We start from the raw sequence: 12,397 nt of genomic DNA, 5'->3' as shown, positions 1-12,397 counted from the left end.
CTTTCACGTACAAGACAGAGTTTTTGAATGTGACAGGTAGGACAGGGCCTCTGCTTATAGTGTAGGGGCAGGGATCAAAGTGAGGGTAGGTGTGCCCAGAAGCCAAGGCTCAGAGAGGAGATATTTTGGGGCCTGGTGCAGAGGCCACTTCCAGAGTCACACCTTGGAGTCCCCTCTCTGTGTCTTGAGTTTCTTCCTCTGTCCTTCCCAGACCTCACTCAGACACCTGACATTCAAGTCGCAGCACTTCTATAGTCTGGCCAACCTGGGACCCTGATCTGCTCCATGCCAGCAGCCTGTAATTGGAGGAAACCCCATACCTTCTTCTGGATATGGGACATGCTTATCTCCTTGGGTCCTGGAACAGCTCACTTGTCAGAGGTCACCTTCATCCTGTAGTAGGCAGTCAGATAGGCAGGAGCAGAGTGGGAAAGATAGGCCAGGTGCAGAGGGTCACCAGGGTGGAGAGCCCCAGGTGCCTAGCAATGGGCAAAATTACAAGCCCTCACATGACCATTAACCCCATAGATGACATCTAGGCTTCATCTGTGTTTCAACTTCAGACCCAGAAAGGCAGAAAAACCAGACAGAGCAACGCCATGGCTGCCCTCAGGACCAGCTGCATTGAGATCCTCCCCTGAGTCCTCCAGAGAAAAGCCCTCAGGATGGAAAAAACAAAAAGCCCCCAGCACACTCTCTCTACCAGCACACCCGTGCCTTCCTCCTGCCCCTTCTTTCCCCAGGGTTCTCACTCTCTCCTGAGCACAAGGTGCATTTTCCTTGCCTCTTTCTCTGAAGCTCTCAGGGCCATTCTTTTGCCTCTGTAACTTGTTTCCTGAGCCCACTTCTCCTACTTCTATGTCTCTCTAAATACATTCCTTCTTATCATTTGAGTCTTGGCTCTGAATTATTCTCTTAGCCAGAATCCTTGAACTGAGTTTGCTGAACCAAGGTCTAATATCTGGTGCTGTTTTTGCTGCCAACAATCCCATAGCCCTTGGCACCATGACACCAATGTCACCTACCAATTGACCTTACAGAGGTCCCATGTGACCACAGAGATACCCATGCAGCCCATTGTCTCATTGTGAGTTTGGGCCACAACTTCTGGGTTATTGTGAATAATAACAAGAGAGTCAAGGCCTGAGGCAAATGGAACTGAGGCCTGGATTCTGACAGGGGCAGGGGGCCAAGGGGACGCTAAAATGGAAACTAACTTCAAAACTGAAGAGGAACATACTGCCCTCTGAATTCAGATGCTCCACAGAACCTGACCATCGGTGTCTTCCATGGAAATAATATAGGCAGGAGAGACCTTCTCCTCTGCAATGATGTGATGGAGGGACGAGGTGTCCATGACACCTCAGAATAGAGTCAAAATCTCAGAGCTTGAGTGGTAGGAGGGCTGCGGTCAGGAATGCAGAGTATAGAGGTTAGGAAGCACTCTAGATCCTGTCCCCCAATTATCAGCCCCTACTCTCACCACCATAACAAAGACCTTCTTCTTGTCAAATCTTATGGAGACTTTGCATCCTCACTTCTATGGACCACTTGGAGGGATCTTTTGTTTTGGCAGCTGACTTCATCTTAAACTTCTTAGCTGCCTCCTCAGGAGCCAAATTCAAAGAACAGACATTGCCTTCGAAGACCCCTCTTGATCGCACCTCTTCACCCAGCCTCACCTCTTCAGTTTACAATATTTTCACTTTAATTATTTCCCCTGCCCCCGGCAAGTTATTTACATGGTTTCATATAGTCAAAGGGTGTCAAAGAGCATGTAGTAGAACGTACTTCTGCTCCTCACCCCAGTTGCAGGCTCAATCCCCAGTGTGAGGTATGCAGGAGACAGCCATCAATGATTCTCTCTTATCATTGATGTTTCTCTCTCTCTCTCTCCCTTCCCCTATGAAATCAATTAAAAAAATTTTTAAAGAGTGTTCATCCAATGTTTCCTGGGGCATCTGGGGTGCTCCAGCACTGGGAAGGGTTCTGCACAGAGAGGATTTGGTCCCAGAAGAGTCTTGGAATCCCACTCTTCTGTCCCCACAAGAGGGGCTCCAAGAAAGCTTTCTGGAGGAAATTGACCCTCAAATTCCACATCTGACTTGAGGGAAGTGGGTGTTGGTCTTCAGGAGGTGAGAAGCAGGGTTTCAGGGTTTAAAAGGAGGGAAGGGTCCACCCTGCTGTGGTCCAGGGTGAGGAGAGCTCAGCTTTCGCTTCCCCTGCAGTGGCCCAAGGGAGAGAGGGGTATTTCTGCTGAAGGGAGAAGTTTGGGGCAGAAACCATACATTTCCATCCAGAAAGAGTCTCTAGACACCCAGCAGTTGCCCCCACCTCCAGGCTGAGAGTCAGATGGTGTCAAGGGAATCTGGACTATTTCTTTGCAGCCTGGTGATGCCGATGCTGCAGTGGCCACAGCTGTGTGGGCTACTGAGGTCTGAGCAAGAGGTTTCCGGGCGGGGCTGCAGTCAGAGACTGGTCCCTGGAGGATATTGCAGGAACAGTGTGTGATCTGCAGTCAGTGACACAGCAACGGAGAGCCTGCCTCTGCCTCCTGTCCCATTCTCCGGTCCAACCCATGGGTTAGCATCAGATTTTCCAAGATGTGGGGAAGTGGGAATACTTCAGGATAGAAAGAGATTACGTGAACCATGACTCCCCATATATGACACTGTCTCTGAATGTGACACGTAGTCAAGGGTCCCCAGGAAAGAGCCCCATGGGCCAACTCTACTGTCTTCTTACAACTTTCTTCCCAGCCCAGCTCTGCCCATTTACTGTGCTCTTGGAGATGGTACCCCCACCCTCCCTGTTACTTTTGTCAGGGCTCTGGGAGTCACTCTAGGTGCCTCCCTCCCACACCCGTCACACCTCCCTTCAAATTTCACTTCCTCAAAGTGTCTTTCACATCAGATCTTTCCTCCAGAACATGCAGATTTGGTTCTCACCTTCTTGAGCAATCACAATAGTCTTGATCTCTGGCCTCTTGACCTCCTGCCTTTCTCTTCCACCTCTTTCCCTACCCTGGCCTCAGAGAGACCATGTTGATACCTATATGACCCTGCCCCTTTCTTAAGAATCTTCTACGGTTTCCCCATTACCTTCAGATAAAGCTCTAGCCCATCAGCTGGTCTGTCTTCCCTCACTGCTTGAACTAGTTGAAGGTCAGGACTGGTTCAAATTTTTTTTTTTGTTAGTTTGCAAAGGCATGAATGAAGGAAATGAATGGTGGTATGTGGTGTTTTTGTTGCCTCCTCTAGACCCTTTACTGCTACTGGTGCCCATATTGGCTATCCTAAGACCCATCCCTAGCAGGCCACTTCCATGAGAGTCCCAAGGCCATGGCTGTCAGGGACCTGGCCAGGTGGGACCAGCTTCTCCAGTGCAGGTGATTGCCCATGGACCCAGGACATGGGGGCTCTCGTCCGTCCTTGCTATCTTACTTGGACAAGCCTCTCGCTTCCTCTGAGCCTCAGGGTTCATTTGCCACAGGCAGAAATGGGGCTGGATGATTCAAAGAGTCAATCATAGCAGACTCTCTGAATCTGAGGTTCCTTCTTCTGGGCTTGTGACCTTTGGTTCTCACCACAGGCTTCCTGTCTAAGCTTTCTCTGCCCTCCCTCATCTGCATCTTTCCACTCTCTCGCAGAGGGACCCGAACCGAGTAGACAGACTGTGTCAGGGCATGAGGAAGAGATGTTACTGAGGCTGCTGTTGCTGCTGCTGCCCGTGCTGTGGGGAGGTGAGTGGGCCGAGGGGAGAGGGCAGCCCACTCGGAGGAGGCCCTGGAGCTCCAGGCTGAGTTTTTCTCTCTCCCTAGGAGCCCTGGCTAAGGATTCAAGCTACCGGCTGGAACTAAAGGAGTCTGTGATTGTGCAGGAGAGTCTGTGTGTCTTAGTGCAGTGCAAGTTTTTCTACTCCTGGAGTATCGGTGGATCCACCTATCTGTATTGGTTCAAGAAAGAAGGGAATAGAAAAGATGATCTTTTAGTGGCCACAAATGATCCAGAAAAGAAGCTACAGGAGAGGACCCGGGGCCGGTTCTTGCTCCTCAGGGACCCCAAGTCCAAGGACTGCTCCCTGACCATCAGATATGTCAACATGAGGGACAGTGGGACGTACTACCTTCATATAGAAAATAGACTCTATGAACATACATATGAAGATAAAATGCTCTCTCTGAAAGTGACAGGTATAGTAGGGACTCAAAAAAAGAGCCCTGGGTGTCAGGTACCAGAAATGGAAAAATGAAGGCCCCTGAGGTTGGGGTGGGGACAGCCATGACAAAACCCTGGGGCAGGCTGACATGCCGAGGGGTCCTAACCTTCTCTCTCTTCACTCCAGCCCTGACCCACAAACCTGAGATCCTCATCCCAGCGCCCCTGGTGTCTGGCCACCCCAAGAAACTGACCTGTCATGTGTCCTGGGCCTGTGAGGAGGGCACGCCCCCCATCTTCTCCTGGACATCAGCTGCCCACAGCTCCCTGGGCCTCAGGTCTCATCGTCTCTCCTCCGTGCTCAACCTCACCCCACGGCCCCAGGACCATGGCACCAACCTCACCTGTCAGGTGCATTTTCCTGCCACTGGTGTGAATGTGGAGAAAACCATCCAGCTCAATGTGACATGTGAGTGCTGGGCCAGGACTCCCGGGTCCCTAAGGGGTTGTGGCCAGGGAAGAGCTGGGCCAGGGCTTGAAATCGGGGTCCTGATAGTCCACCAAGAAGGGAACCCCCTTTCCTGGTTCCATGGATGTTGAGGCTGCCATGTCCTTCTGTCCCAGATGCTCCACAGGACATGGCCATCAGCATCTTTCAAGGAAACAGCACAGGTAGGAAGGGGCCTCTGCCCTCAGGGCGGGGATGGGCACAGGGTCTAGGTGGGCTCAGAGCTCCAATGGGCCGGGGTCTACGTGGGCTATATAGGGGAGGCCAGCTACTGAGGACAGATGGAAGGTTCCTCCACACACCTCAACTCTCTGATCTTCTGCTCACCCACAGCTGTCTGCGGCTAAATAAAAAGGAAGCTTGCATCCCTATTGCTTCACCCTCCTCTCTGAAGTTTTTCCTCCTCCTGTTCCGTTACCTCCTCTTTGGCCCACGACTGCCTTTGTTTTTCACATTTCCAGCCCACTGTCCTCCAAATGCCAGGCAGCCTGGGCAACTTTGGGCCCGTTCCGGAGGCCTGAGGCCCGGACAGTGCTGGTCCTCTCCTCAGAGCTAGTGTGGACATAGCAACGAGGAGAGACCCTAGCATTGTCCACCCCATCTCCCTCTGTTTCTCCCTCCTTCTCTCTCTTTCTCTCAGCCCTCAAGATTCTGCAAACCACATCCCTTTCCATCCTGGAGGGAGAGGCCCTGAGGCTGCTCTGTGTGGCTGACAGCAACCCCCCTGCCGAGCTGAGCTGGTTCCGTGGGTCCCCAGGCCTGAAAGCCACCCCCATCTCCAGAACCTCGATCCTGGAGCTGCCTCGCGTGGGGCCTGCACAGGAAGGGGAGTTCACCTGCCAAGCTCGGCACCCGCTGGGCCCCCAAAGTGTCTCTCTCAGCCTCTCCGTGATCTGTGAGTGGGGAGACCCCAGAGGGTAGGACAGCTGGGTTCTGGGGAGATTAGAGGCACCGCTGACCCTTCTCCTCGCTCCCCACAGACCCCCCGCAGCTGCTGGGACCCTCCTGCTCCTGGGAGGACCAGGGTCTGCACTGCAGCTGCTCCTCCAGGGCCCAGCCGGCCCCCTCCCTGCGCTGGCGGCTGGGGGCGGGGCTGCTGGAGGGGAACCATGGCAACGCCTCCCACGTGGTCACCTCCAGCTCTGAGGGGCCCTGGACCAACAGCTCCCTGAGCCTCTGCTGCATGGGGCTCAGGGAGGGACTCAGACTCAGCTGCGAGGCCCGGAATGTGCACGGGGTCCAGAGCGCCTCTGTCCTGCTGCTGCCAGGTCAGGATCTGCTGGGGGCAGAGGCCACGGAGAAAGGAGTGGGTCAGAGAGAGGGTGGAGCTGGGGGAGGGGGACTGCGGGGGGACAGGAGTGATGCTAGGACAGGGCCCACCATCTCCTGCCCAAGGGGAACCTACAGTGAGTTCTGCAAGGAGGTGGGAAGAGGAGAGACTGAGTCCTGGCAGTGGGAGGTGTCATGCTGGGAGGGAAAAGCCCTCAGACCCTGGGGTCCTGGAGCTGCCTGGGATGCAAATGGAGCAGGAAGGTGGATTCATCTGCAGAGCTCAGAACATTGCTGGGCTCCCTCCCTGCCTTGCCAAGCCTCTCTGTGCACTGTGAATGGGGGGGAGGGGGAGCTGGGTTACCCAAGGGGCAGCACACCCAGGTCCTGGTGTTGGCAGCACTGAGAATGGCAACCGGTGTTAGACTGGTGGGGTCCGACCGAATCTTGGTTCAGCAACCTCAGTTCTTGAGTTCTGGCTAAGAAAGAATTCAGAGCCAAGACTCAAAGTATAAATGGAAGTTTATTTAGAAAGCCAGAGAGGTAGAAGAAGGGATCCATAGAAGTAGGGGGCTTAGAAAGCAAGTTACAGAGGCAAAGGAAGGGGCCCTTGGTGCTTAGGATAGAGAGGAATAAAGTTAATGTCTGTGTGTGTGTGTGTGTGTGTGTGTGTGTGTGAAGCAGTGGGGGCGGGGGGCGGCCCAGTGTGCCCCCCAGCACACTGGGTCCCCGTCTTGAGGGTGTTTATCTGGAGGCCTGGCGTTGGGGGAGGATCCCAATAGAAGGTTCATCAGCTCTCCAGGGTGTGTCCTTTCAGGGTCATGGTGTCCACTGATTGGTGAGTCCAGGGCAGAGGGTCATTGGTCACTGCGGCTGGTCCCGAGGTCAGCCGTGGTGTCCCTTCCTGGCTTTGCTGCTGTTCTGGGCCTGCAGCTGAAACACAACCGAGGACTTGAATTTGACGGAGTTCAGAACCTCATTGTCCTGAAGGCTTCATGCTTAAAGGCTGTTCTCCGTAGACCCCATGACCAGCAACGGGCCCGGGGAGGACTGGTCAGGGAAGGGTCCGAACTGCATGACCAGCGATGTGCTAAAGGAGAAAAGTGTTAGGTCGCCGGAGGAGGAACGCACGAGGCCAGGGTGGCGAGGGATCACGGATTTCTTCGATCATCCGCACACCAGGCGGCTGAGCCTGGACGGATCCAGCACCGAGGGACGGGAGTCGGCGGCTTTTAAAGGAGACTCCTCTGTGCAGACCCAGAGGGGACATCGTGGAATGTGGTCACCGCACAGGGAATGTCCATAGCGAAATGGCCTGCAAAGCCCGCTCCCGGGGGAGGGGTATCGATTCCATTACTTGATCAGACCTAACAGAGAGGTCACCCTGGGGTGAGGCCCTTGGCTTCCCAGTTTTGCCCTTTGCCTTGCATCCGGGGTTTTCCTGCCCTGGTGATTTTCTATACCTGGCCCATCGTCCTTACTCTGCTCCTGTCTGTCTAACTGCCAACCAACGGGGAGGGCAGAGGCACCGCTGACCCTGCTCCTCGCTCCCCACAGAACCCCCGCAGCTGCTGGGACCCTCCTGCTCCTGGGAGGACCAGGGTCTGCGCTGCAGCTGCTCCTCCCGGGCCCAGCCGGCCCCCTCCCTGCGCTGGCGGCTGGGGGCGGGGCTGCTGGAGGGGAACCACAGCAATGCCACCCACGCGGTCACCTCCCGCTCAGCGGGGCCCTGGACCAACAGCTCCCTGAGCCTCCCCGCGGGACTCAGCCCTGACCTCAGACTCAGCTGCGAGGCTAGGAATGTCCTAGGTGCCCAGAGCGCCTCTGTCCTGCGGCTGCCAGGTAAGGGACCTTTTGAGGTCAGAGGCTTAGGGAGAAGGGAGTGGGTCAGAGAGAGGGTGGAGCTGGGGAGGGAGGTTGCGCAGGGACAGGGGTGATTGCTTGGACAGGACCCTCCATCTCCTGCCTCAATAGAACCGACAGCGGGTTCTGCAAGGAGATGGGAAGAGGAGAGACTGAGTCCTGGGAGTGGGTGGTGTCACCTGAGCTGGAGCTGGAGGAACAAGCCCTGAGCCCCTGGCAGCCCTCAGCACCAGGGCTCCTGGAGCTGCCTGAGATGCAAATGGAGCATGAAGGCAAAGTCATCTGCCGAGCTCAGAACCTGCTGGGCTCCCTCCCTGTCTTGTTAAGCCTCTCTGTGCACTGTGAGTTGGGGGGTGGGAGGGGATGAGGGGCTCCCGGGGGCAGGTCACCTGGGTCCTGGGAGGGCAGAGGCACTGCGGACCCTTCTCCTCGCTCCCCACAGACCCCCAGACCTCTCCAGCTGCTGGGACCCTCCTGCTCCTGGGAGGACCAGGGTCTACACTGCAGTTGCTCCTCCTGGGCCCAGCCGGCCCCCTCCCTGCGCTGGCGGGTGGGAAACCATGGCAACGCCTCCTACAGGGTCACCTCCAGCTCTTCAGGGGCCCTGGGCCAACAGCTCCCTGAGCCTCATGGTGGAAGGTGGGGCTCCAGGCTGGTCTCAGACTCAGTTGCCACTTCCTTCACTGTTCATGAGGCCCAGAGAGCCGGTGTCCTGCTGCCGCCTGGGGCCTGCTGAGGGGGTGATGCCTGGGGAGGAGGAGCCGGGACACTGTAGTAGGTTCCCAGCTGCCATCACCAAGTACCTCCACCATGGAGGCTTCGTCAGGGAGACTTGTTGTCTCTCAGTGCAGGAGGCGGGAAGTCCGAGGTCAAGGTGTCAGCAGGGTTGAGTCCTTCCGAGGCTGGGGGTGTGTGGCAGGTCTCCCCTAATTTCTGGGCGGGGAGTGTTTCTGGCCATCTTTGGCGTTCCTCAGCTTATACAAGCATCACTCCAGTCTCTGCCTTCATGTTCTCCTGGCGTTCTCCCTGTGCACGTCTGTGTGCAAATTCCTCCATTTCCTGAGGACACCAGTCCTGTGGATTTAGGGCCCACCCTAGTGACCTAAATTGTAACTGTCACCTCTGTAAAGGCCCTATCTCCAAATCAGGTCACATTCTTTTTAAAAAAATATATACTTTGCCCTAACTGGTTTGGCTCAGTGGATAGAGCGTCAGCCTGCAGACTGAAAGGTCCCAGGTTCGATTCCGGTCAAGGGCATGTACCTTGGTTGCGGGCACATCCCCAGTAGGAGGTGTGCAGGAGGCAGCTGATCGATGTTTCTAACTCTCTATCCCTCTCCCTTCCTCTCTGTAAAAACTCAATAAAATATATTTGATTTTTTTTTTTTACAGAGAGGAAGGGAGAGGGATAGAGAGTTAGAAACATCGATGAGAGAGAAACATCGATCAGCTGCCTCCTGCACGCCCCCTACTGGAGATGTGCCTGCAACTAAGGTACACGCCCTTGACAGGAATTGAACCTGGGACCCTTCAGTCTGCAGGCGTATGCTTTATCCACTGAGCCAAACCGGTTAAGGCTCAGGTCACATTCTGAGACATGGTGGGGTGGTGGTGGGTACAGTGTGTTAGGACTGCAACATACAAATTTGGGGGGCACACAATTCAAGCCATAACAGCCCCAGAGAGAGGGAGCTTGGAAAAGGCATTTTAAGGCTTGGACGGGAGTGGCTGATGTGTAAGAGCCTCAGTCCTGAGGTTGGGAAAGGGGAGTTGGAGGGGAAGGGTCTGATTCAGGGTCTACGAGGAGATAGAGTGCCGAGTGACTGAGTCCTGGACAGATGAGAGTGGGTCCACTTACGGGCCAGACAGAGACAGAAATGGCCAGTTTGGGGTTAGAATTTACACCAATCTCCAATTACCTACAGGTAAACCGGAATCCAGGGCTGGTGGAGTCCTGGGAGTGGTTGGGGGAGCTGGCATCATGGCCCTGGCCCTGCTTTCTCTCTGCCTTTGTCTCGTCTTCAGGTGGGAGTGAGCTCCAGGGACAGAGGGAGGGGTCCGGGTGGGAAGGACTTAAGGTCTGGGGATCACAGAAAACCTGAGCTGGAGGAGCCCGGGCTGGTGGGAAAGCCAGGAGCCAGGGAAGGGAGGTCGAGCGCTGGCATGAAACAACCTGCAATCGACTGGGCCAGGTAGATTGGGGTCTCTTCCCAACTACTCTATGTCTGGCGCTTGGGTGGGGGGAGCACCTGGAGACAGGACTCACCCGCCTCATCACGTGCTCTTCCTGTAGACTAGGGGTGGTCTGCCCATTCCATGCCCCGAATAGCAAGGCTGAAAGGCCTGGGGTTGTTTCCTTAGAGTGAAGACCTGCAGGGAAAAAGCGGCCCAGCTAATGCAGAGCGTGGACAAGGATGTGAACCCTGGCTCCGGCTCCGGCTCCGGCTCCGGGGTGAGTGACGGGACGTAGCTCCCATCCAGCATTATCCCTTTTGGATGCTGCCCGCCAGAGGGGCTTCTAGACATTTCCGTGTTAGATGCCCAACACTTTCTGGAATTGCACAAGTGGTTATTTAATTTAATTTATTTTTTTTAAATAGATTTTTTATTGATTTCAGAGAAGAAAGGAGAGGGAGGAAGAGATAGAAACATCCATGATCAGAGAGAATCTTTGATTGGCTGCCTCCTGCACACCCCACACTGGGGATTGATCCCGCAACCTGGGCCTATGCCCTGACTGGGAATCAGACCATGGCCTCCTGGTTCATAGGTCAACGCTCAACCACTGAGCCGTGCCAGGCGGGCAATGATGAAACATTTTTTGTTGTTGTTGTTAATCCTCACCTGAGGATATTTTCCCACTGATTTTTAGGGAGAGTAGAAGAGAGAGGGAAGACAGAGAGAAACATCGATGTGAGAGAAACACGTCCCTTGGTTGCCTCCTGCATGAGCCCTGACCAGGGCCCTGGGCTGGGGAGGAGCCTGCAACCAAGGTTGGTGCCCTTGACCGAAATCGAACCGGGGACCCTATCCACTGAGCCAAACTGGCCAGGGCAATGACTGCACATCTATCTATCTATCTATCTATCTATCTATCTATCTATCTATCTATCTATCTATCTATCTGCCAGTGACCTGAACACTGTGATGACCAGAACGAATGGTTGCTATGACGCCCACCTGCCCAATCAGGGGGTGGGGCTGGCAGGTCAACCTCCCATGGCCCCTCCCCCCAGCCAGCCCGCCCCTGATTGTCCCCCTCCCCACCCCAATAGGGGGTGGGGATGACTTGCCAACCTCCTGCAGTCCCTCCCCCCCCTGGCCCCACCACAGATTGGCCCCCAACCCCGATCAGGGGTAGGGTCAGCCGGCCAATCACCTGCAGCCCCTCCCCCGCAGCTGGCCCCACCCCCAATGGGCCCCCACCACCCCAATTGACCTGTGGCTCTTCCCTCCAGCCAGCTCTGCCCCCATCAGCCCCCCCCACCACACACACCAATCAGGGGTGAGGCTGGCCGGCCAACCTCCCATGGCCCCTCCCCCAGCTGTTGATCCCCAATAGGCCCCCCACCCCAATTGGGGGTGGGGCCCACCAGCCAATTGCCCTTGGCCCCTCCCCCCAGCTGGCCTGGCCCTGATCAGGCCCCAATGTGGGGTAGGCGGGGCCCTGGCTGGCCAACCTCCCACCAGGCCTGGCCCCAATCCGCCCCCATTGGGGCCAGGCCAGCCACATCCCACCTGTGCACGAATCCGTGCACTGGGCCTCTAGTTTTAAAATAAATGGACTGGTAAACGATAAAAGTCCCACCAGTCCCAATCTCAGCCCGGCCCTTGGCCACTCTCTTCCAGACCCTTCTGAGCAGCTTGGAATCCTTCCTCTTCTCTCCTCTCAGGCACATCAGCACCCGTTCTGGACGGACAGACCTTCGGCTCCCCCAGCCCCTGGTGATGCTGGCTCCCTCGCCAACGGGGAACAGGAGCTCCACTACGCCTTCGTCAGGTTTCACAACCTGAAGCCGCAGGGAACGGAAGAGGCCAACACCGTGTACTCGGAGATCAAGACACACAAGTGAGGAACTACTTGCTCCAGGTTCCGAAGGCGGAAAACCGGTGCCTGGGGAGGCCTCTCCGCTTGGCTTGCAGACGGCCGTCTTCTCTCTGCGTCCTCACATGGTCCTCCCTCCGTGTCTCTGTGTCCTAACCTCCTCCTCTTATAAGGACACCAGATACACTGGACTAAGGCCCACCCTAATGGCCTCCCTTGAACCGAGGTATCTCTTTACAGACTCTGTGTGGAAACTTGACAGAACTGTAAGGAGACATGATGAGGTACTGGGTTTAGGACTTCAACTGGTTAATTTCATGATCTTTTTTCAGCCCATAATCTCAGTGTCTGATTATTTTAAAATGAACGATTTTCTTGGCAATGGTCTGAATCCTCTGGTATGTCTGAAGGACCAGAGGACGTGTGTCTGAAAGAACTGAGTTCAAATCCATCTATACCACTTACTGAGTGAGTCAGTTTATTTCTCTGCTGTTCTGCAAAGCAGGGAAATCATCCCTGTCTAACCAGGCTGTTGTGAAAGATCAATAAATAGTA

General features: G+C 55.3%; 1 protein-coding gene across 1 annotated transcript; it reads left to right on the top strand.

Annotated features, from left to right (window-relative positions):
• The first annotated feature begins 3,660 nt into the window (after positions 1 to 3,660).
• On the top strand, positions 3,661 to 11,899 carry LOC103297728 (sialic acid-binding Ig-like lectin 6). The gene is made up of 9 exons (XM_054711150.1): positions 3,661 to 3,742; positions 3,821 to 4,192; positions 4,345 to 4,626; positions 4,782 to 4,829; positions 5,306 to 5,560; positions 9,723 to 9,828; positions 9,907 to 9,919; positions 10,151 to 10,249; positions 11,691 to 11,899. Exons 1-9 carry the CDS (start codon positions 3,697 to 3,699, stop codon positions 11,868 to 11,870), a joined length of 1,401 nt encoding a protein of 466 aa, XP_054567125.1. The 5' UTR covers positions 3,661 to 3,696; the 3' UTR covers positions 11,871 to 11,899.
• The last annotated feature ends 498 nt before the right edge of the window (positions 11,900 to 12,397 follow it).

The sequence above is a fragment of the Eptesicus fuscus genome, chromosome 21, assembly GCF_027574615.1.
Source record: "Eptesicus fuscus isolate TK198812 chromosome 21, DD_ASM_mEF_20220401, whole genome shotgun sequence".
In the NCBI taxonomy this organism is placed as follows: Eukaryota; Metazoa; Chordata; class Mammalia; order Chiroptera; family Vespertilionidae; genus Eptesicus; species Eptesicus fuscus.
Note: the sequence above shows the minus strand (reverse complement) of the source record. Positions and strands in the feature narration are given on the sequence as shown.

Excerpts from the sequence above, each read along its gene's own strand:
- LOC103297728 (XM_054711150.1), top strand. The coding sequence starts at position 3,697 with ATGTTACTGAGGCTGCTGTTGCTGCTGCTGCCCGTGCTGTGGGGAG. Across the intron at positions 3,743-3,820 it reads GCTGCCCGTGCTGTGGGGAG|GAGCCCTGGCTAAGGATTCA; the intron begins GTGAGTGGGCCG and ends CTCTCTCCCTAG. Across the intron at positions 4,193-4,344 it reads GCTCTCTCTGAAAGTGACAG|CCCTGACCCACAAACCTGAG; the intron begins GTATAGTAGGGA and ends TCTTCACTCCAG.